We start from the raw sequence: 22,119 nt of genomic DNA, 5'->3' as shown, positions 1-22,119 counted from the left end.
AGGGCACAGAAAATAAAGCCAACAGTCTGGGCAAATCCTGCATCCCGCACTCAACTCCTCCCACATACCCTGCACTGAGGACCAACAATGCTTGGTGGCTGAGCCATCTCAGCTGTATTAAGACTTTTATAGACACGGGAGGTGGCAACACAGCTCAAACTAGGCTCCATGGATATTTGGCTTTAGGTACAACCTGATTCAGGTGCCCAAATGATGGGATCAGGAATATGTCTCTTCTTTTAAAAACTCTGCTTTTCTCAGTGCTGGTTTCATTCTAAGTCAGGTTCTCTCCACATGGTGAACCCATCAGCTCCAAGTTTAGATCCTCTCATCTTCAAAAAGAAGCTTCTGTTGTCCCAAAAGCCACTACAAACATGTCAGGATTGAGCTTCATTTGCCTGGTTTGTATCACATGCCCATCCCTGAACCAATCATTTGTGACCAAGGGGGAGGAGTGCGGTCAACATGACCTGAGATTCGAGAAGAGATAATTTCCAAAAGAAAAGCATGGCATTCTAAGCTGAAGAAGGGGAAAAAGGATATTAGAAAGGCAAAAACATTCAGACCCACTATGAGCATTATGGTATGGAGATAGTCAGAGGTTGGGTGTACACATACTTTCCCCTCCTAAGACAGCTGCATTCCTGCAGCTCTCAGGAAAGGAATTCCCAAAAGCTGGGATCATTGCGGGTTTTAATCTTCTCAAGGGTGGCGGCCGCTCCCCATCTGCCCACTTGAAGCCATCACCAAGAAAAGTTTTGAGAGGTTAAATTATAAAATGATATTTAGAAAAATATAGCTCTGCTCCAAATCCAGCAAATCTCAACTGTTGGAACCAAAAACAAGGAATGAGAAAAACACCAAAAAAAAAAAGAAGAGGGCACAAAGTCCATATGTGAACTCCCAGGAAAACTCTGAACTCAGCCTTCAAAGCTGAAGACTCTGGCCTTAGGTGCCCGGCCCATGATGTGTGTGGACCACCTTCAACACCACAACTACACCAAAACTAGTCGTTCAGTCACTCAACAAACATTCTCAGAGACTCCATCTGACACAGGACTCCAGAGACACAGAGATGAACAGAACATGGTCCCTGCCTTTGGGAAACTCAAGGTCTGGTTGGGCAGATAGAGTTCAGCTGTTAGACCTCCTTGAACTAAGGCCAGCTATTATGTCTGGTGCCTAAGACCAAGACTGCATCAACCCACCCACTCTTCTGTGAGCCAGCCTGACCCAACTCTAACACTGGGTCCTTGGCCACATTAAGCTCCAGTCCTGAAATCTCCTAGAGCCTTCCTTGCTCTTCCTGACCTCAGGCTTGCTCTACCCCAGCTCTACCAGCTCCTGCCTTAGCCCCTGGAATTTGTTTTCCTGACCCAGACCCATCAAAATCAAGAATGATCCAGGGGCCCCACTGACTCTATAATCTCCTGGTCACCCTGGGGAGGATCCCCTACCCCAGTGCCACTTAGGATCCAATCTCTGAATCCCACTTTTTGTCCACTTGACTGGGAACCTTTTGGGCCTTTTTAGCCTCTGTAGGGCTCAGACATCTGGTAGGGTGTGGAAGTGGAGATTGCTGCACTAGACTAAGGGGAACAACAGAGCTTGGATGTCTCCCTCCTTCTCTGCCTCCTTATCTATGTTTGTGCTCTAACCACAAGCAGCAAATGCATTTTCTTGATGTCTCTTTCTCTCAATCACTCTCTAGTTCTCTGTGTCTATGTGTGTCTCTCTCTCTTTCTCTCCCTTTCTGTTTTTCTGTTATATGTGTCACTCTGCCTCTCTCTGTCCCTCTCTGTGTCTGGTCTGTTTTCCCCTCCCGCATGACATGCACACATACATTGTCACTATAAAATAAAATCACTACAATCATGAAAAGCCATGACTGCCATGACCTCACCAGCTTTGTTTCGGTGGTAATTACAGCTGTCACATCCTGTGCCAGGCACTGTGCTAAGTACTGTGTATGTGCTCAGTCCTTAAATCCTCTCCATCTTCCTTTCCCATTTTGGAGTAGGGAAAACTAAAGTAGGGAAAACTGAAGTAGAAAAATTGACCAAAAGCATAAAACTGGTTTTGAGGCCAGGATCCACACCCAAGAGTCTTGCTCTTCACCCCAACTCAATGTTACTTCTTGCCTTCATTTTTCCAGACCCAAGGGTCTCCAACCCCTCCCAAGAATGTGTTCAGACTGCAGCTCATGTACCCTCTTCATTTCCCACCAGTGGCCCACCCAACCTAGTCCAGGCACAGAGGAAACAGCTATCTATTTAAGGGGGGCACCACCCCTCACCACACACAGATACTCTATTGGGTTACAGGAGGGAAAGTTTCTGTTACACTCATCCCTTCAATAAGCGTTTGTGGAGGCCAATTTTGTGCCGAGCACTGTGTATTAACCAAGGCAGACCAAGACCTGCTATAAAGCTCACATTCTGGAGAACAGAGGCAGGAATAAAAATGTTATTGTGAGTACACACAAGCTCATTTCTGAGCATGGTAAGTGACATCGTGTTTAAGAGGACAGGCATTGCCTGGTTCCAGGTCCAGCTCTCTGATCCTGCAGCTGTGTGGCCGTAGGTATGCTAATTAACCTTTCTGGGCCTCATCTCTAAAATGCCTGGCACACTGGTGCTCACTAGTAGGGAAATACTCCTGGGGGTAGAGGAAGAGCCTGGCGCCCGCCTATATCAGTCAGGAACAGTGCCGACTTGCGGGCCACGCCCTCATGAGCTGTCCTAAGATCCTCAGAGCCCCCTCATTCCTTCCAGTTGGTGGAGAGACTGGAGCCAGACTGTTTCCGCTAAACCCAGGCCCCGCATGTGGAAGAGACTCTAGAACTTTAGCCTTTTCCCCTACAACCTCAGTTTCCCTGCCTGGTTGCCAACCCTGTTCCCGCCATGCGCAGGACAGCCAGCCATTTTGGGAATCTCAGGCTGCCCGGCCCACCGACTTAACTTCGCCTGAGACCACGCCACTCGGTAGCCGTCACTTCCTTGCCACACCCCCCAGTCCAGCTTTCTGATTGGCTCAGTCCCTCTCCAGATCAGCTCCGCCCCTTGCATTTCCCTAGAGACCAGGTCTCTGAGTTTCCAGTATCCATCGCTGACCATACCACTGAGTGGACTGAAACTACTAGAAATGAGCAATTCCAGGGCAGGTGGTTTTCCTTCCAGTTTTTATTAAACTTATTAAAATTCTTACCTCCTCCCAACCCCCCAAAGCCTAAAATTTCTGCCTGTGGGCAGAATTTCTGTGCCTGGAACCAGGTTCATTTGTATGAAAGGTCCAGTGGCTGACACACTCCCCAGTCCTTGCTTCTACGAACAAGCAAAATGATGCAGTGGAATTTAAATCATGGGATGACCAGCCTCTGCTGGATCAGTTAACAGAATGCATCCCTAAAACCCTTGGAGTCATACTGCGTGCCTACCCCCACCTACCTCCCAGCTGGCAGATCCTGGCTCCTTTATAGAGTCTGTGACATCTCTGTAGACCACTGACTTGCTTTTAAAATCCTAACTCATTCAGTCAACAAACATATATTAAGCATCCTCTGTAGGGAAAGTATTGGACTAGCCTCTGGGGAAACAGCCATGAATATAGCATAGCCATTCCCTCAAGGCTAATGAGGAAAATGACATAAACAGTGAAGTAAAATCAATGAGTATAAATATTAAAGCAGAAAACTATGTATAGTTGCAATCTAAAACTGGCAGCCCATGGGCTGAATTCAACCTGCAGACGTGGGCTAGAGCTCTAAAAACTGATGATTTTTTTTGGCCAACATTTAAAAATCTGGAGGAGTTCCATGAAAATTTGGGGGTCGGAGTGTCTCTTACAAAAATCAGAAACTCTGGCAACATTGGGTACACATTTCCACTAGGTGATCCTCTGTTGTTGCTGAGTGGGAGCTATTCAATTTAGTCAGGGCCTGTGCAGTTCAAACCCCGCAGTCTCCACTCTGCCCAGTCGCCTCCCCACCTGTTGCCCTTAGCCACACTCCTGTAGTGTGCTCAGCTCACTCACTCATTTACATTCCTCCTGGGTCCCTTAAACCATTGTGTTTTCACCCCCTGAAAGGTGAAACCCAGGGCCCTGAAGGAGAAAGAATTCAGGTTTTTTACTGAACTTGGGTAAAAGCTTGGAGGAGGTGAGCTTTGAGCTGGGCTTGGAAAGGCCATCATGTGTTCACCAAGAGGGCATAGGGAGAGGTGGGTAAGAATAAGAAAGACACCCCCGACAGAAGGGAGAGCCCAAGCAAAACCAGCAGGGAGGAGCCCAGTTGGAGCTCCCAATCCTGTCTGGGTTTGGCACTCCTGACTGAAGGCTGTGCCAGTCCAGCTTTTGATGTCCTGGGACCTGCCATGGACAGGCGAGAATAAGAATACAGGTAAGAGCAGGCCACAGAGGCATAGGAAACACAAAAAGGAGAGGTTTCCAACTAGATCATCTCTAAGGTACCTTTGAAACCTGATAACTGGAATATTTCTTTAAATTTGCATTCTGAATATATTATAGATTCACAGGAGGTTGCAAAGAATTGTACAAAGAAGTCTCATGCACCCTTCCCCCATCCTTCCACAAAGTTGACATATTACACAATTTGTATGGTAATACAGTACAACATCAAAACCAAGAAATTGACCTTGACACAATCCTTGGAGCTTATGCAGATTTTGCACTTATACGTGCACTCACTGTGTGTGTGTGTGTGTGTGTGTGTGTAGCTGTATGCAGTTTTGTCATATGCATAGCCTCATGTAACCACCACCCCAATCAAGATAGAGTTGATCCTCCTTGTTCATGGATTCCATTTTTGTGAATTCACCTATTCACTAAAAATTTTTTTGTATCCCCCAAATCAATACTCATGGTGCTTTTGTGGACATTCACAGATGCGGTGAAGATCTTGAGTTGCCCATTTGCATGTTCTCAACTGAAGTCAACCCTCTGCCTTCTTGTTTCACCTTTCACCCTATAAACAAGCATTCTTTTTTGCAGTACATTTAGCACCATATTTTTCACATTTTCATGCTTTTTGGGGGGATTTCATGGTTTATCACAGTCCCCAGGTGTAGTGCTGAAGGGCTGTCTAGTGTTTCTATGCATGAGAAGGACATGAGAGGCCTTACAAAGGAAATGCATGTATTCAATAAGCTTCATTCAGCCATGAGTTATAGTGCTGTTGGCCATGAGTTCAATGTTAATGCATCAATGATAAATATCAAACATGGTCTCTTTAACAGAAACACTCATCAAACAAGCTATGCACTGATTGATTGGCCAAAGCATGATGACCAGAGGCTCACTGGAACCCAACCCTGTATTTATCTTAGGAGCAGTGGTTCAATATTCAATGTTGGTGATGACTCTAAGGAACATAACTGCTATGTTTTGATACATATGATACATATGAACATAGCATATCATCCCCAGACTCCCTATGTTATGCTTTTATAGTCACACTCATGTGCACCTCCACCCGTAGTTCCTGGCACCCACTAATCTGTTCTCCATCTTTATAATTATGATGTTTCACAATAGTTACACAAATGGAATTGTGCAATATGTATCTTTGGGAAGGGGGTGTCACTGGTCTCTAGGTAGAAGCCAGGGGTGCTGCTAAACATTCTGCACTGTGCAAATCATCCTCCAAAACAGAGAATTATCTGGCCCCAAATGTCAGTTGTGCCAAAGGCTGAGAAAACCTGGTCTAGAGGAGCAGACAAGGCAGCAAATTAATATTATATATTAAATTAATAGGTAAGTTCTTTCATCCACCCAACAAATATTTCACGGAGTGCCTAACGCGTTTTAGGCGCTGCTCAGAAAGTAATGAGAGCTTTGAAGGAAAATCAAGCAGGAGGAAATGGAACTAGGCTGGGGGAACAGGGAAGAAGACCCTGTCAGGAGATGATGTTTGAGCAGAGGATGAAGCAGTCATGAGAATGTTGGAGAAGAGACAGTTCAGGCAGAGGCAGCAGTCGGGCAGAGGGCTGGCGATGGGACCAGCAGTGGGGAGTTTGAGGAACAGCAAGTAGGAGGGGGTTTAAGTCATAGGAGGTGAGGGGAGAGAGGAAGGCAAAGGTCACAATTTGTGTCATGGAAAACAGTTTGGATTTTATTCTACAAAATCCACGACATTTGACAAATGCCAACTAGAAGGAACAGAAACCAACTTTTAAAAAATTCTTAAGATGTTCAAATTAGACTAGATAAGAAAAGACTTTTATATGGTTTTTAAACTGCCAAATGGGGCTGGAACTTTGTTATCACGAGGCAAGTTGTACATTTGATGAATATCAACTTTAGCCCAATTGTTAGTATGCAAGGTGATTATTAGGCAGCTGTGTGTGGCTGGAAAATGTTTTGAGATGTTAATTTATTTTAGCTCTTTGTATTCCCCCTCTATTTTCCCCCTTTGCTTTCCCTTCATTCAACAGGGAAGAAGCCCAGAGATTTCTTTGTCTCAGAGATTTTGCAGGAAAGGGGTAAGTAAAAGGTGTCTGCAAAATATTTTCCTTCCTGGCCTTAGTTTTCTAAATTTACAGGAGATTGTGCCAGGGGCCTCTATGAGAAGGAGGGAATGGAATGAGTTGTCATTTAGCCAGTAGGACAGAATGGAATTGGATTTTCCTTGGCTGGGGCAGGAGAGTGGGAGCTGAAGGTCTGGAGTGATGCGTTGTTGGCTGGCATAGTGGTTTAAAATAATCTTAATTAAAAAGTTAAACATAGTCACCATATGACCCAGCAAGTTCACTCCTAGGGATCCGCACAAAAGAAAGGAAAACATGAAGTCCACACAAAAACCCTGTACACAAATGTTCACAGCATCATTATTCATGATAGCCAAAAAGTAGCAACTACCCATATATCCATCAACAGATTAACAAGTGTGTTATATCCCTATGTACAGTCTTCCCCAATAAAAAGAAATGAAATACTGACGTGTGCTGTTACATGGATGAACCTTTAAAACATTATACTAAGTGAAAAAAGACAACCAAGTGAAAAAAGACAAGTTATAAAAAGCTACTTGGTACATGATTTCACTTTATGAAATGTCCAGAATAAGTCAATCTATGGAGACAAAAAAGCAGATTATTGGTTGCAGGAGGTTGGGGTAAAATGGGGAGTGACTGCAAATGGGTATGGTGTTTTCGGGGTGATGAAAAGTTTGAAATTAGATTATGATATGAGTATTAAAAACCACTGAATTGTACACTCTAAGTGGGTGAACTTTAAGGATGAATTATATCTCAATAAAGCTGTTTTTTTTTAAAAAACAGTTTGAATCAAAAATCAGGAGATTTTCCATAAAAACCCAGATTTGGTTTTCCTCCAACAATGGGTTGGTGATGGCACACATTCTCAAGTTTGCCAAAGTCCCCACATTCCCTCTTGTGTCAAAGCTGACTAGCTTCACTGATTTATGTCATCTACCTGGTCCCTGGGGCATTTGATTTGAGACCCCTGGACTAGAGTAGCGGGACCACAGGGGTTGAGTGACCTCGAGGATGGGGCATGGATGGAGCAAGGATGTTCAGCAACCTACATGGACTAGTGTAGTGGTAAAGCACATGAACTTTGAAGTCAGAAATGTCACTATTTAGCTCTGTGCCTCAGTTTTCTCAACTGGAAAATGGGATCAATAATATCATCTTCCATCAGGGAGGCTGGACAGAGGTAATGTGTGTATAACGGTGCCTAGCACACAGCAGGTGCTCAATAAATGTGAGCTATTACATCCACAATTTCCGGTCTGTGATTTCAAATTTCCAACAGTTCTGAAAACCAAAAGCTTTTTCATAACTCATTTGACCATAAAATTTGTCTTAACCTGAGCTCTTCTAGCACAAAGCCTGACCTGGACAGAGATGAGGCTGTTTTATTGTCTTTATTTATCCCCCTCAGCGTGAATATCCATGGATTTTATTGCAGAAATATGAACGTGTTTGTTTACAGGGTGCTGCCCCAGACACTGCCAGGATGTTTTCTAATGAATGGTCTATGTTACCTTTCAACATCTGAAAAGTTCTGAATTCTAGAGTTCTTCCAGCCTAAAGGGTTTCAGGTAATGGACCTGTTTGATGAAAATGAGGATAACCAAGGCTGAACCCAGGGCTTCCTTTTTGACCTCCACTTAACATTGCATAAAACCATAAAATTGTGGCATGGCCCCAAAGTGAGTAAGTGAGAAAACCCAAAACCCCAGTCCAGTGGGATGAGAGCATAGAATCAAAATTAAGGTCCTCTCTAGAAACTAAAGGACAGCAGTGTTCCTTACACACCCGTCTTCATGGAATGAGACTCACACTGGCCACATTACTTTAAAGGAGTACATTTTTCCTTCCATCTGCAGATAATTTATGACTGATAATTTAAAAATGTAAAAGGTCTGATGACATGCAAAACAAAGATAATAGTGCTATCCAAAAAATGCAAATGAAACCTCTCAAAAGATATTGATTAATTTATTTCCAAAGAAGTCAGTGAATGCTATATCTGATTTATAAAAATATATTAATATGATTTTGAATATCTTTTTAAAATTTTATTTTAGTAACATACAAAGAACCTAAAATTTCTCCCATTAACCATATTCAAATATACAACTCAGTAGTGTTCATTAAATTCACAGTGCTGCCCTCCCCTTACCATTTTCCATTACCAAACATTTCCATCACTTGCAACAGAAATTCTGTACCACTTAAGTTCCAACTCCCATTCCCTTTCCCCTCCCCAGCCCTGGGTAACCTGTATTCTAGTTTCTGACTTTATGAATTTGTTTATTATAATTATTTCATATCAATGATCATACAAGATTTGTCCTTTCGTGTCTGTCTTATTTCACTCAACATGATGTATTCAAGGTTTGTTCATACTGTCACATATATTAGAATTTCAATCCTTTTTATGGCTGCATAATATTCCATTGTATGTCTTAGCCACATTTGCTTGTTCATTCTTCTCTTGGGTTGCTTCCATTTGTGGCAATTGTGAATAATGCCACTGTGAACACTGGTGTGTAAATATCTGTTTGAGTGTCTGCTTTCTAGGTATCTTCTAGATACCTAGAAAAGTATCGAGGTATATACTTCTGGATATATACCTAGAAGTTGAATTGCCAGCTTATATGGTAATTCTATACATAACTTTCTGAGGAACCACCAAGCTATTTTCCACAGCAGCTGTACCACATTATGGTACCATCAACAATGAAAGAGTGTTCCTATCTTCCCAGTCTCTCCAATGCTTGTTTTTGGTTTTTTGTTTTTTTTTTTAATAATAGCCATTCTGTTGGGTGTGAAGTGGTATCTCATTGTGGTTTTGACTGCATTTCCCAAATAGCTAATGACATGAAACATCTTTTCATGTGCTTTTTGGCCATTTGTATATCTTCTTTGGAGAACTCCTATTCATATCTTTTGCCCATTTTTTAAATTAAATTGTGTCTTTTTGTTGTTAAGTTGTAGGAAAATTGTACAAAAATATAGAGCACAACTGTTCTGTATATTTGTCTTTGTGCGAATACCATATTGTTTTGACCACTATCGCTTTGTAATAAGTTTTAAAATCGAGATGTGTGAGTCCTCCAATTTCATTCTTCTTTATTAAGATTGTTTTGGATATTCAGGGACCCTGACTTCCCAAATAAATTTGATGCTTGCCTTTTTCATTTCTGCAAATATGGCTATTAGAATTTTGACTGGGAAGGTGTTGAATCTGAATTGCTTTGAGTACAGCTGACATCTTGGTAATATTTACCTTCCAATTCATGAACATGGGACACCTTTCCACTTATTTAGGTCCTTTAAAATTCTTTTAGCTATGTTTTGTGGTTTTCCATGTACAAGCCCTTTACATCCTTGGTTAAATTTATTCCTAGATATTTGACTATTTTAGTTGCTATTGTAAAAGGAATTTTTTCCCTTAATTTCCTCTTCATCTTGTTCATTGCTAGTGTATAGAAAGACTGATTTTTGTGTGTTGATCTTGCACCCCGCCACTTTGCTGAATTCATTTATTAGCTTTACTAGCTTAGTTGTAGATTTTTTCGTGACTTTATATAGAATCATGTCACCTGCAAATAGTGAAAGTTTTACTTATTCCTTTCCAATATGGATGCCATTTATTTATTTTTCTGGCTTAATTGCTCTGGCTGAGACTTCCAGTACAATGTTGAGTAACAGTGCTAACAGTGGATATGCTTGTCTTGTTTCAAGATCTTAGAGGGAAAGCTTTCAGTCTTTCACCATTGAATATATTAGCAGTGAGTTTTTCATAACTGACTGTTATCATGTTGAAGAAGTAGCTTCTATTTCCTTCTATTCCTACTATTCTGAGTATTTTTATCAAGATGAGGTACTGAATTTTCTCAAATCCTTTTTTCTGCACAATTGTGATGACTGTGTTTTTTTTTTTCCTTTTGTTCTGTTAATGTAGTGCATTACATTAGCTGATTTTCTTATGCTGAACTACCCCTGCATCTCTGGGATAAATCCCAATTAATTTGTCTTTTAATGTGCTCTTGGATTCAGTTTTCTACTCTTTTGTTGTATAGTTTTGCATCTCTATTCATAAGGGATATTGGTCTGTAATTTTCTTTTCTTGTGGCACCTTTATCTGACTTTGATGTTAGGCTGATGGTGGCCTCATAGAATGAGTTAAGGAGTGTCCCCTCCTCTTCAGTTTTTTGGATGGGTTTGAGTAGGATTGGTGTTAATTATTGGAAGGTTTGGTAGAGTTCACCCGTGAAGCCATCTGGTCCTGGGCTTTTCTCCGTTGGGCAGTTTTTGATGATTGATTTAATCTCTTTACCTGTAATTGATTTGTTGAGCTCTTCTATTTCTTCTAGAGTCAGTGTAGGTTGTTTGTGTGTTTCTAAGAACTTTCCCATTTCGTCTAGGTTGCCTAATTTGTTGGCATACAGTTATTCATGGTATCTTCTTATCACCCTTTTGATTTCGGTGTGGGCAGTAGGAAATCTCCCTTTCCATTTTCTGATTTTAATTATTTGTGTCTTCTTTCTTTGTCAGTCTAGCTAAAGATTTATCAACTTTATATTGATCTTTTCAAAGAATCACTTTGGTTTTGTTGATTCTCTCTATTGTTTTTCTTGGGGATGGGTGCATGGGCCAGGATTTGACCAGGGTCCAAAGGCAGGCAAGCATTCTACCACTGAACTGCCTGTGCACCGGCTCTTTTGTTTTTTTATTCTCTATTTTGTTTATTTCTGCTCTAATCTTCCTTCTGCTCGCCTTGGGATTAGTTTGCTGTTCTTTTTTCCAGTTCCTCTGGGTATGTGGTTAAGTTTCTGCTTTGAGTTCTCCTTTTTTTACTGTAAGCATTTAGGGCTATAAATTTCCCTCTGAGCACTGCCTTCGCTCACAGGTTTTGATATGCTGTGGCCTCATTTTCATTTAACTCGAGATATTTCCTGATTTCTATTGTGATTTCTTCTTTGGCCTATTGATTGCTCGAGTGTGTTGTTTAACATCCATATATTTGTGGGTTTTCCAGTTCTCCATCTATTATTGATTTCTAGCTTCATTTCATTGTGGCCGAAGAAGATGCTTTGCATAATTTCAGCCTTTTTTAATTTAATGAGACTTGTTTCATGACCTAACATGTAGGCTACTCTGGAAAATTATCCATGTGCAATTGAGAAGAATATTTATTCTGTTTGGGGGATGCAGTATTCGTTATTTATATGTTAGGTCTAGTTCTCTTAATTTATGGTTTAAGGTCTCTGTTTCCCTATTGACCTTCTGTCTAGATGTCCTATCAATTGATGATTATGGTGTATTGAAGTCTCCAATTATTACTATAGAGGGTCTATTTCTCTCTTCAATTTTGCCAGTATTTGTCTCATGTATTTTGGGGCACTGTGGATAAGTGCATACATGTTATTTCTTTTTGGTGGATTGACCCTTTTATTAATATATAGTGTCTATTTTGTCCAATATTGTTATAGCTACCCCAGCTCTCTTTTGGTTCCTATTTTCATGGAATATCTTTTTCCATCCTAGAGGAGGGAATTTGGGGAGACTTGGCTTGGTCTAGTATGTCATGGGCAAAGGGGAATGGGGTCCCCACAGGCCAAGCAGGGCATGTAGGGTGTCTGTCCCAAATAAGGAAAGACTTCCAGGTCCCTCTCTCCAGCGCATTTTATCAGTGGCTCCAGACTGCCCAAGCAAAACACAGGTGGGAACAGGTGATAGCTCAGCTACAGGTACATGCTCCTGTCTGTCCAGTCAGACCCCTTCTTAGTCTTGCTTTGACTTTCTGTGGCAGATGCTTCCAGTCCCCCACCTGTATCCCCTTAGCCCACATCAGAAGTCACCTGAAGATTTGGTTATGCAGATATTGTGCTTGTTAGTGGTTTCTTTCATCAGGTGCTTTCCCTCTTAGGTGAGAAGGCTGAAGATCATGGGGCATTAATACCCCAATAGTGAACCTCAACCAATAATGGATGGGAGATGGTGAATAACTACCACTGCTTTCTCTCCCCTTGGGGAATCAGTTCTGGGATATGCTCTACACCTTCTATCAGAGAGTGTGGCATAATTTTATTCTTGGCCTGGTAGCTTAGTCTCTTTCTCTCCCTCCCTCGCCATTTTGGCACCTCCGGTTCTTCTAGACCTCTAAATTACAAGCCTCACCGGCGACTAGTGATGATGCAGCCTTGTCTCTCTAACCCTATTGGTCTTCTCCTTAGTCCTCCACCTGCCCAACATCCGCTGCTACAAGCACACTCTGGAACAGCATCTCTATGGTGCCTACAGACGTCACAGTCACTCATCCGTCCTCCCTGTGTGATTGGCTACCCTCCCTTGGAGTCCACGCCTTAACTCCGCCTCTCCTCAAACTGTATATAATCCGGGGCTCACCGAGCCTTGAGGTCTTTAGCTACTGGCGGCCCTGGCATAAGCGTCTACCAACAATAAAGCTACCTCGCTTCATGCCTTAATTGACTCGGCCTCCAGTCCTTCAGGCCCGCAGTGGTCCCCTGCGCGCGCGCCTCCGACCCAGACCCTCAGCTCGAGCCCCCTCTGCACCTGGCGGTTCTACTCCCTGAGCCCCCTTGGCAGGAAGAGTGCACCCTCGCTAGCTTAGCGGGACCGGACTCGGCAGAGTCCCACCTCTCCCCGCAAGAGAGTACCCTGCAGGATTAAATCACAGTTTCCCACAGTGGTCACTTGTTCATCAATACTGCCCTTACTGGATCTCCATCTGTCTTTGTCTTGCTTCGCCATTCCCCCACCAAACTTCCTGAGATCACTTCCCTAATAAACGACTTGCACCCAAATCGTCATCTTAGGGTCTGCTTTTGGAGAGCCCCAAATGAAGACATCTGCTGGTAACTCCACCGTCAGTCTACTGATAATCTTCCATTTGACACACCATTTGGACTTGTCATCAAGTTCCTTTGGGCAATCACGTGTCCACCATTGTATAATAATTGAGCTGTCACAAAATGCCTGGCTAATCAGAGCATTTTTTCCTCTGTGGCCATGGTTTAAGAATGAATCCTCTATTAAATGGTTTTTATTAGAGCAGTTGTAGGTTTACAGAAAAACCACACAGAACCTCTCTGAATTTTTATGTTATTGGGAAGGAGCTCATTCCTTCTCTGGAATCTTGTATGAGCCTGGAGCCTCTGTGGCCATCGTTCTCTCCACATGTGATTGAGCATGATGCCAATGCAGAAGAAGGCAGAATTCAGGATGTAGATGGATTCCTGACAAAGTGGTCTGATCGCCTGGATGCAGCTATGCCTGAAGCCAGTTACATGAACCAATATATTTCCACCTCCTTTTGGTTTTTCTGTAGCTTACTTGATTGGGTTCTTGTCACCTGTCATCAAAAGAATATTCACTGAAATGGAAAACTGCATTTTTAGGCACAAAAGTCCTTGTCCTATTGTATAAAACGTTTACAATGTGACTGTGCGATTGTGAGAACTTTGTGTCTGATGCTCCTTATATTCAGGATGTGGACAAATGAGTAAAAAGTATGGATAAAAATAAGTAAATAAATAATAGGGGGGACAAAATAAATTGGGTAGATGGAAACACTAGTGATCAACAAGAGGGAGGGGTGAGGGTGTGGTATGTATGAGCTGTTTCTCTTTTTATTTCTTTTGTTGGAGTTATGCAAATGTTCAAAAAATAATCATGGTGATGAATATACAACTATATGATGACATTGTCAGCCACTGATGGTACACCATGTATGGAATGTTTTTATGTCAAGAATATAAATTTGTATGTTAAATTTTTACAATTAAAAAAAAGTCCTTGCCCTCTAACCCATAGACAAGAGACCCGGCCTGGCCAGGACCAGAGTGACTGAACAGAGAGAGCTATGGGAGGGGGGTTCTCCCAGCAAAAGCCCAACGGTGGTGGGGGTGTCTAGTGAAATTAGGGCCCCAGGAAACTCATCCTGAAATAATCTGTGGCAGTTTCCAATAAGGAGCATCAACACTTTTAAACCGCAAATCACCACAATGAGAATAAGATCCAGGAGAAAAAGCCTGGAAAAGAAGTGAGAGAATGGACTAGGGAAGGAATCTGACACCACAGGAAACCTTGCCTGGAGGAAGCTGCTGTAATTGAACACAAAGTTAGACCCTGACTGGTTCCACATCTCACATTCACTAGAAGAGGCAGCGGCTGAGCAGTAGGGAGCACATAGCTCTGCAAGCCTGCTCTGCCAAATGCTTCAGGGCTCCCAGGGGCCATAAGAGGCTCTGGGGAGCAGCCCTTTGCACTCTTAACCACTCAGCTATGGAGGTGCTTGCCCCAAAATGGAACTTGCGGGCTCATTTCCAGGGCCCTGGGCCTCCAGGCCCCCAAAACTCTGTTCAAAACGCATTAACAGTCTCTGGCACTCAGGTATTAGAGGCGCCCCTCCTACTTCAGCTCATACCTCGCTCCTAAAACGGGCCCTGGAACCCGGATTCCACAGAGGTACACTTTCCCTTGTAATTTTTTTTTCTTATTTTATCACAAAATTTCCTTTTCTTGTTACTGAATAAAACTGACCCTTCGTGATTTCTCCGTGGGGACTGATGATTTCTCAGAAAATGCGTATGTTCTCCTCGTTCCAATGGTAGCCGGACAATGCAGGAATTTTCCAAATGAGTTTCTTTTGCTCCTAAGTGGATTGGCCTCATTTTTCGGAAGAACTAGGGAAGGAGTGAAATATTGCCAGCGTGCTCCCACATCCTTCCAGGATCTAAGACTCTTGGTCACTGCGGGGAGAGACAGTGGCCCTGGGAGCCCCGCCTCTGGCAGCGCCTCGCAGCTGCAGTCCCCGGGGCAGGGGGGACGCTGGCAGCCGAGCTGGCAGCTCGATGCTGTCCAGAAGGGCCGGGGCCTGGGGCTCAGCCACACTCTGACTTCTGGGGGCCCACTGCACTTTTGCCTATTTTGGGCTCATTCCTCCATAGCAAAATATTAAGACATATTTTACAGGCCCAATGGTATAAAGCTGAATGTAATCCAGGCTAGAGTCATTCTTATATGTTCACATTTCTTGGGTCCCTAAAAGGACCCTGGGCTCTAAGCATGGCATCTGCTGAACATCTTGGGGAAACTGGCCCTGGGCCAGGGGGCCACTGATCAGAGCTCAGTGATCTGCCCTCAGCCCTGCCCCCAGCTCCCCCCACAGCCCTCCCCCAGCCCTCCCCCAGCCCTTCCTCCAGCCTTCCCCCAGCCTTCCCCCAGTCCTGCCCTCAGCCCTCCCCTCAGCTCCCCCCACAGCTCTCCCCACAGCTCTCCCCCAGCCATCCCCCAGCCCTCCCCCAGCCCTGCCCTCAGCCCTCACCTAGGCTCCCCCCAACCCTCTCCTAGCCCTCCCCTAGCCCTCCCCCAGCCCTTCCTCCAGCCTTCCCCCAGCCTTCCCCCAGCCTTCCCCCAGCCCTGCCCTCAGCCTTCCCCTCAGCTCCCCCCACAGCCCTCCCCCAGCCCTCCCCCAACCTTTCCGTCAGCTCTCCTCCAGCCTTCCCCCAGCCCTGCCCTCAGCTCCCCCCATAGCCCTCCCCCAGCTCCCCAGCCCTTCCCCAGCCCTTCCCTAGCTCTTCACCTAACCCTTCCCCCAGCCCTCCCCCAGCCCTTCCTCCAGCCCTGCCCTCAGCTTCCCCCACAGCCCTCTCCCAACCCTTCCCCCAGCCCTCCCCCAGGCCTTCCCCCAGCACCCCCCACCCCAGGCCTTTCCCCAGCTCTCCCCCAGGCCTCCCCCCAGTTCTCCAGGGCAAGCCAGGTCCATACAACCACTTTCTGCCAGGGATGCTGAGTTGGGGAGACAGCCCTACTGGTCAGGCCTGACCCCCCTTTTCCCTTCCCTGAAGAGTTAGGACCCCACCCCCTCACATCAGCATCACTGTGACCTGGGTGACCCCCAGGACCACCATCTGCCCCTCAGTTTATTTAAGGACATTGGGGAATAGCCAGACCAACAGGGACAGCCCGAGTCGCCATGCTGAGCCCTGCTCAGGGCACCATAGCCAGGGTCTGGGGTCCACCAATGACACTATCTATGCAAGTCCAGACCAGGTTTCCTCACCTGTGGGGTGGAGAAGGGATGTCCACCTCCCTCCTAAGGGGGCTGTGAGGACTAAAGGCATCAATGCACGCGGCCCCTTAGCCCTGGCTCATGTAGCACCTCAGCCGGTATGGGACACTATAATTAACCAGTAGCTGAAGTCTGCTTCCGCCAGGGGCTGCCCCAGACCCTGCTCTCCCCTCTCCTTTAGAAGCCCTTGACCTTGGCCTGAGGATTCTTTGGTGTGAACTGGTGGTTCTAGAGATGGCAGAACCCAACTCTCCCCGCAGGAGTTCCCAGTCAAGGGAGCCCTCCCCAGAAATGCCTGCCCACTCCCTCCTGGAAAGGAAGCAGCACCTTCCTTCCCATATCAGCAAATAAGAAACCCACCCGCTTCTTCCAAGGCCCTCACTAGCCCTTGCCCTGTTCTCAAGAGACTCCCTAAATTTCAACACTGCCTCTTCTATCTTCCCAGCAACGCAAGTCAGACACACCGCTGCCGTGTCTTTCTAATGTTGATCTTCTTCCAAGTGTGAAGACAAAATCGTTTCTCTCCGCCACTTGCTACTTGGGTCTTATAACGTCATGTGTCTGGTACATACTTCTCAGTTACTGTTTTCTGAGGACTTGAGGTTCTCTCTCTCCCTCCTGGTCACCTCTGCTGTGTGATGCTGTGACAACAGCACAGGGCTTCGAAATCAGCTGGAGCTGGATGTGATCCTGGCACTATTATTTACCAGCTGTGTGATCTCAGGCAAGTCCATTAACCTCTCTGAGCCATGGATTGTTTGTTTGCCTGAAATGACGGGGACGATCTTATTTTCATTAGCAGGGGGACTCCCCACTAGAAGGAAAGACGGGTTGGAAACCTTGAGAAGCTCTTTGAGGTGGGGGGAGAGTCCCCCACCCCTCTCAGAAGGAGCATGTTGATGAAATAGAGCGGGCTGCTTCTGCCTGACAGCCAGCTCTTGCTTGGTGGTGGAGGAAGCAAGTCGAGCCGGGAGGGCAGGATGTTTGGTATCATTAGTGCTTGGTGGGGGGAGGCAAAGAAGAGTTGAAGCTGTTGACAACGGGGAGGAGCCTCACGTCCCACATCCTTCACACCGGGCCTCGCCAACCAAGGTCCCATCGTCTCCCCCAACCTGCCCTTTTCCTCGTTGCCCATCTTGGTGAGAACCCTGCTCATCTTGTCCCCAGCCAGGGGACTGCTCAGATCGAGGGGTCTTTACTCTTTTATGCCCTGGACCCTCTGGCATCTGGGCCTCTGGACCCCTTCACGGAATCATCTTTTCAGCTGTATAAAATAAAGTACGTAGGGTTATTGTGGTGGCTTGGGTTACATACCCCCAGTTTCAATACAGTCTTAATCTGCATTCCTGGGGATGTGAACACCCTGTAAATAGGACCTCTTGAAGGTGTTCTTTTTAGTTCAGGTGGGGCCAGCTGAATGAGATTGGGTCTTAATCCAGATGACCAGAGCCCCTTATAAACAAGAAATTCAGAAACAGTGAGAAAAAGCCATGGGGAGGAGCCAGAGAAGCTGTAAGTCCATGGAGTCCAGAAGAGAAAGGAAAGGACATCCTCGCATGGTGGGAAAGCCACGGAACCCCAGATCGACGGCTGGCCAGCATAATGCAACCAGCCCCCCAACCCCTGACACCATGGGCCAATACATGCCTGATTTTACGCCAACCCACTGCCTGGTACCTGACCCAGCGGGCAGGCAAACCAAGACAGTTACAGAAGAAGCGGATTATAATGAAATACAGGTAGCAAAATATGAAAGCAAATATGTGACACAGGCCTCACTGTGACCTGTGGGATGACGAACACCTATAGATGTTTCTTCATTAACACATTAAATAACAAGATTCAGTGGAAGCGCCAGTAAGTATCTGGGTACTTTTTGCACTTTTGAAGAAGCATACTTCAAGACAGCTGTAACAGCTGCAGTGTGAAATGGAAAATATGGGTTTCTGTCAGTGACCGTGTGCCAGGTGCTGCCCCCACCACAGCAGTTTGTTCCCTCCATTCATTCTGGAAGGAAATGTTATATGTCAGAAGTTAGAGAAATAAAGATATAACCCCCCCCCCATTCAAGTTCATGGGCTCCCTACATCTCTGTGGATTACAAACTGGGAACCCTTAATTAGATTCTCTGTTTTGTGTGAACTGCCCTCTCCCGCCCACCTCTCCTAAGCGGCCCCCCATGCTGGTGATTTCCCTCCTCGACGTTGAGTACCTCTGTTCACATCTCCCACTCTCACTGCTGCTGCTGTGGTGTGGGGGTTCATTATTTCCCACATCCGTCCCTGCAGCAGCTTCCTAGAGGGCCTCCCCACTTCCACATCATCCCTCCCCAACCCCAGCAACATCATTCCAAAATGCACACTTGCCGCATCGCCAAATGGCAAGATCTAACAGGCTTTGCAAGGCACCGAGGTTCTCACCCAGCCCTGCAGCCCCGTCTCCCACACTCCCACTCTACCTGCCGTGCTGAACTTCTTGTAGCTCCCAGCATATGCCGCCTGTCCTCACACCGCCAATCCTTGGCCTGTGCTAGTCCCTCTGCCTGGAATGTCCTCCCCAAGCCATCCAGCAAGCAAACCCGTACTTATTTTCCAAGGCTCCGCTCAAATGATACCTTTTAGGTTGAGCCGTCTCTGACCTTCCCCGGCCCCTGCCCCGCCCATCCCCACGCTCCGGGTTCCCCTGGCACCTGGTGGCCAGACAGCAACACATCATGTCACGACTGCTCAATACATCTGTCTCCCCAGGGCTTTGAGAGCTTGTGAGGGCCAGGACTGCGCCTTCTTCCTTGTGACCCCCAAACCTAGACCAGTGCCTGGTGCCCAGCCTTCAATGACTGTGGCTGAGTAAATGAATATAACATGAAAAAAGAGATTAAATAGCCTCTGAGTCATAGTAGCTGGGAATGGGGTGAACAGGGGCCAAAAACGACGCTGTGCGATGAAGAACATTAGGGTTTTCTTTTCTTTTCTCTACGATTACTGCCCGATTTCCCACATCCTGAGATTGGCGCGTCGGGCACATTTTGATCTATGGGTTATGCCGTAATTCCCGGAATTCAGTTCTCTTTTCTTTGAGGGATCCCTCTGTTATATACATTCCTCAGTTAGAGAGTGCTCATTTCCCTTACCAGAAGGCTCACGGTTTTGGTTTCATTAAATAGAGAGTTCTTCCACTGCATGAAGAATAGGATTAGATTTATAGAAATTCAATTTCCTTTTGGCTTTTTAGGAACAAATGTCTTACACACTCAAGCTACCACTCTATTTGTCTGGCCTCCTGAAATTATAGCTTATAAGCTCCCTTTACTCCCTCCTGACATGCTCCCCATTTAACCCCTTTTGACCTGGATCCATTGAGGCTGTTCTCTGGGCACCTGGCCACCTAATCCAATGGCCTTTACTTGGGTTCCTCTGTTTCCTCCTCTCTGAGGTACATGATGCTGTTGGCCATGCTGGCTCTTCCTAAAACCCTCAAAATCCTCACCTCCACGTCCTTTTCCTTAAGATATCTGCCCCCAACTCCCCACTCCGGCCTCTGAGTTTCCATATGTGTTTGTTCATCCAACTTTTTACATCTCCACTTTGAGGTGTCAAAGGCAAATGAGCTAAAGCAGAAGGTGACGGACCCCAGAACAAACAGGCTCCTCTTCCTGCTCGTCCAACCTTACGAGTGGCACCGCTGTCCCTCTGGTGTTTCACGACCATCTCTCTCTCCCTCACACCACAAGTAAAACCCACCGCCAAGCCTTAAACTTCTATCTCCTAACTACATCTCTCCTCAACCCAGCTCTCTCCCCCTAAGTCGTAAACTCCATGAAGGCTGGAACTATCTGCTTCTGCTCTTTATTATAACCCCAGTGCTGAGCACGGCCCGGTAAAGACCTGTGGACTGAACCGACGAGTGAGTGAACAAATCCCACTTTGCAAATGGTAAAACGGAGGTTCGGAGCAGGAAGTGATTTCCCCTGGTCACCCCGTTTGTCCAACTGGGACTTCACCCAAGGTTGGCTCTGGTGCCCAGCCTTTTCCACCGCTCTGAGCCCCTGGGCTATGGTGTCCTACCTTTGGCCAGGAGCTGCCCGGGCGTGTGCCTGCTGGCCGGAGACGCAGGGCCTTACCTGAGAGCACCGTGAAGACGGCCGCGAAGGCGTTGAGCTTGAGCCCGTCGATGACGCTGCTGGAGTGGAAGAGCTCGAGACACATGAGGCTGAAGCCAACCACCAGCAGGAGGATGTAGAGCACCTCGGAGACCACCGACAGCCACAGGACCCCTGCGGCACAGAGGCAGAAAGGCCATGAGAGGAGGGGCGCACCACGAGGACTCTCCCTGTGTCCCTCCCACCCCACACCCACTGTGGGAGCAGGTGGATTTAAGACAGACCTGAGTTGCCGGGGTGGGTCCTGATTGGCCTAAGGCTGTCATGCCAATCTCACCCTCCTCACCAGTGATTGGCTCAGGAGCCCAAGCCTAAGCCAACCAGAGCGAGACCTTCTCCAGCTGACAATTCTTGGTCCAAGGAGTCATGCGGCAAATAAGTGGGTCCATTCAGCTGGAGGGAGGAACTTTCATCCCGAGGTTAGATGAGAGGCTCTCTTTTTCCTTCTCATCTGATAGATGATTGCTGCCACAGCCATTTGATAGCTTTGGAAGACACCAGCCTTAGGATGGAGCTGACATGGTACTGGCCAAGCAGAGCGAGGGAAAGATGACTCCACTGGGCCACTGAATCAGCCAGCCCTGAGGTCTCTCTAGACTTCCCTTGCATGAGTTAAATTTCCCTATTGTTAAGTGACTTGTGTCAGAAGCATCCCAAGTAGTAGACATGTCCTTTTTGCCCTCAGTGGACACCTAGGTTATTATCTGCCCTGTTCCTTACCCCACTTTTTTTCTAGAAACCACCACTGCTATTCCCACTGTTTTGACCTTGCGGTTCTCCCAGGGACTGCCATGTTCCGATGTGATCCTGATCCACATAAGTGATCCACTGTGATCATCTGACCTGGAGTTGCCCAATCAAAGCCATCCTCTAGGAATCCCATGTTTGAGCCACTGAAGTAAACAAGGAGAGGGAAGCTCAGATAAGGGACTGAGCATTCTGACAATGTGGGCATCTGGTCCCACTTATTCCTGAGGCCATCAGCATCCCTGTCCTCCAGTATTTTGGCTGTGAAAACTTTCCCTGTATCCTATGAGACAGCTCAACTTCTTTTCCCCTAGAACTGGTCTGAATTGGCTTACCATTATTCGCAAACTAGTGTAGTTTTTGCTTTTCCCACCCCACATCATTCCCCTCTTCTTCTCTAGCTCTTTCTTTGGAAAGCCCCTGCCCTCTTTCAGTCTCATGGTTCAGCTGGATATGACCCTATGTCCAGCTCCATGTCGGGCACATGACTCAGATTTGGCCAATCAGAGCTCTATTGCCACCCACCCCACACTTGCCCTGCCCCACGCTGCCCCCTTCCAGTCTTTGAGCCTCCATTTCTTCATCCATAAAATGGGAACAATGACACTGATCTCAGTATTGTGCTG

At 46.1% G+C, this 22,119-nt stretch overlaps 1 protein-coding gene across 5 annotated transcripts in view; it reads right to left on the bottom strand.

Annotated features, from left to right (window-relative positions):
* The window catches only part of GSG1L (GSG1 like), a 278,696-nt gene that overhangs the window by 63,322 nt on the left and 193,255 nt on the right, over nucleotides 1–22,119 (bottom strand). For all 5 annotated transcript variants that reach the window (XR_013167990.1, XM_077141447.1, XM_077141449.1 and 2 more), the window contains exon 3: nucleotides 20,708–20,860. Coding sequence is in view for 4 of the 5 variants with exons in the window: in XM_077141447.1 (XP_076997562.1) it covers nucleotides 20,708–20,860 (153 nt within the window). In the remaining variant the exon portion in view is untranslated. The remainder of the gene's footprint in view (nucleotides 1–20,707; nucleotides 20,861–22,119) is intronic.

Source organism: Tamandua tetradactyla, chromosome 23 (assembly GCF_023851605.1).
Source record: "Tamandua tetradactyla isolate mTamTet1 chromosome 23, mTamTet1.pri, whole genome shotgun sequence".
Lineage (NCBI taxonomy): Eukaryota > Metazoa > Chordata > Mammalia > Pilosa > Myrmecophagidae > Tamandua > Tamandua tetradactyla.
Note: the sequence above shows the minus strand (reverse complement) of the source record. Positions and strands in the feature narration are given on the sequence as shown.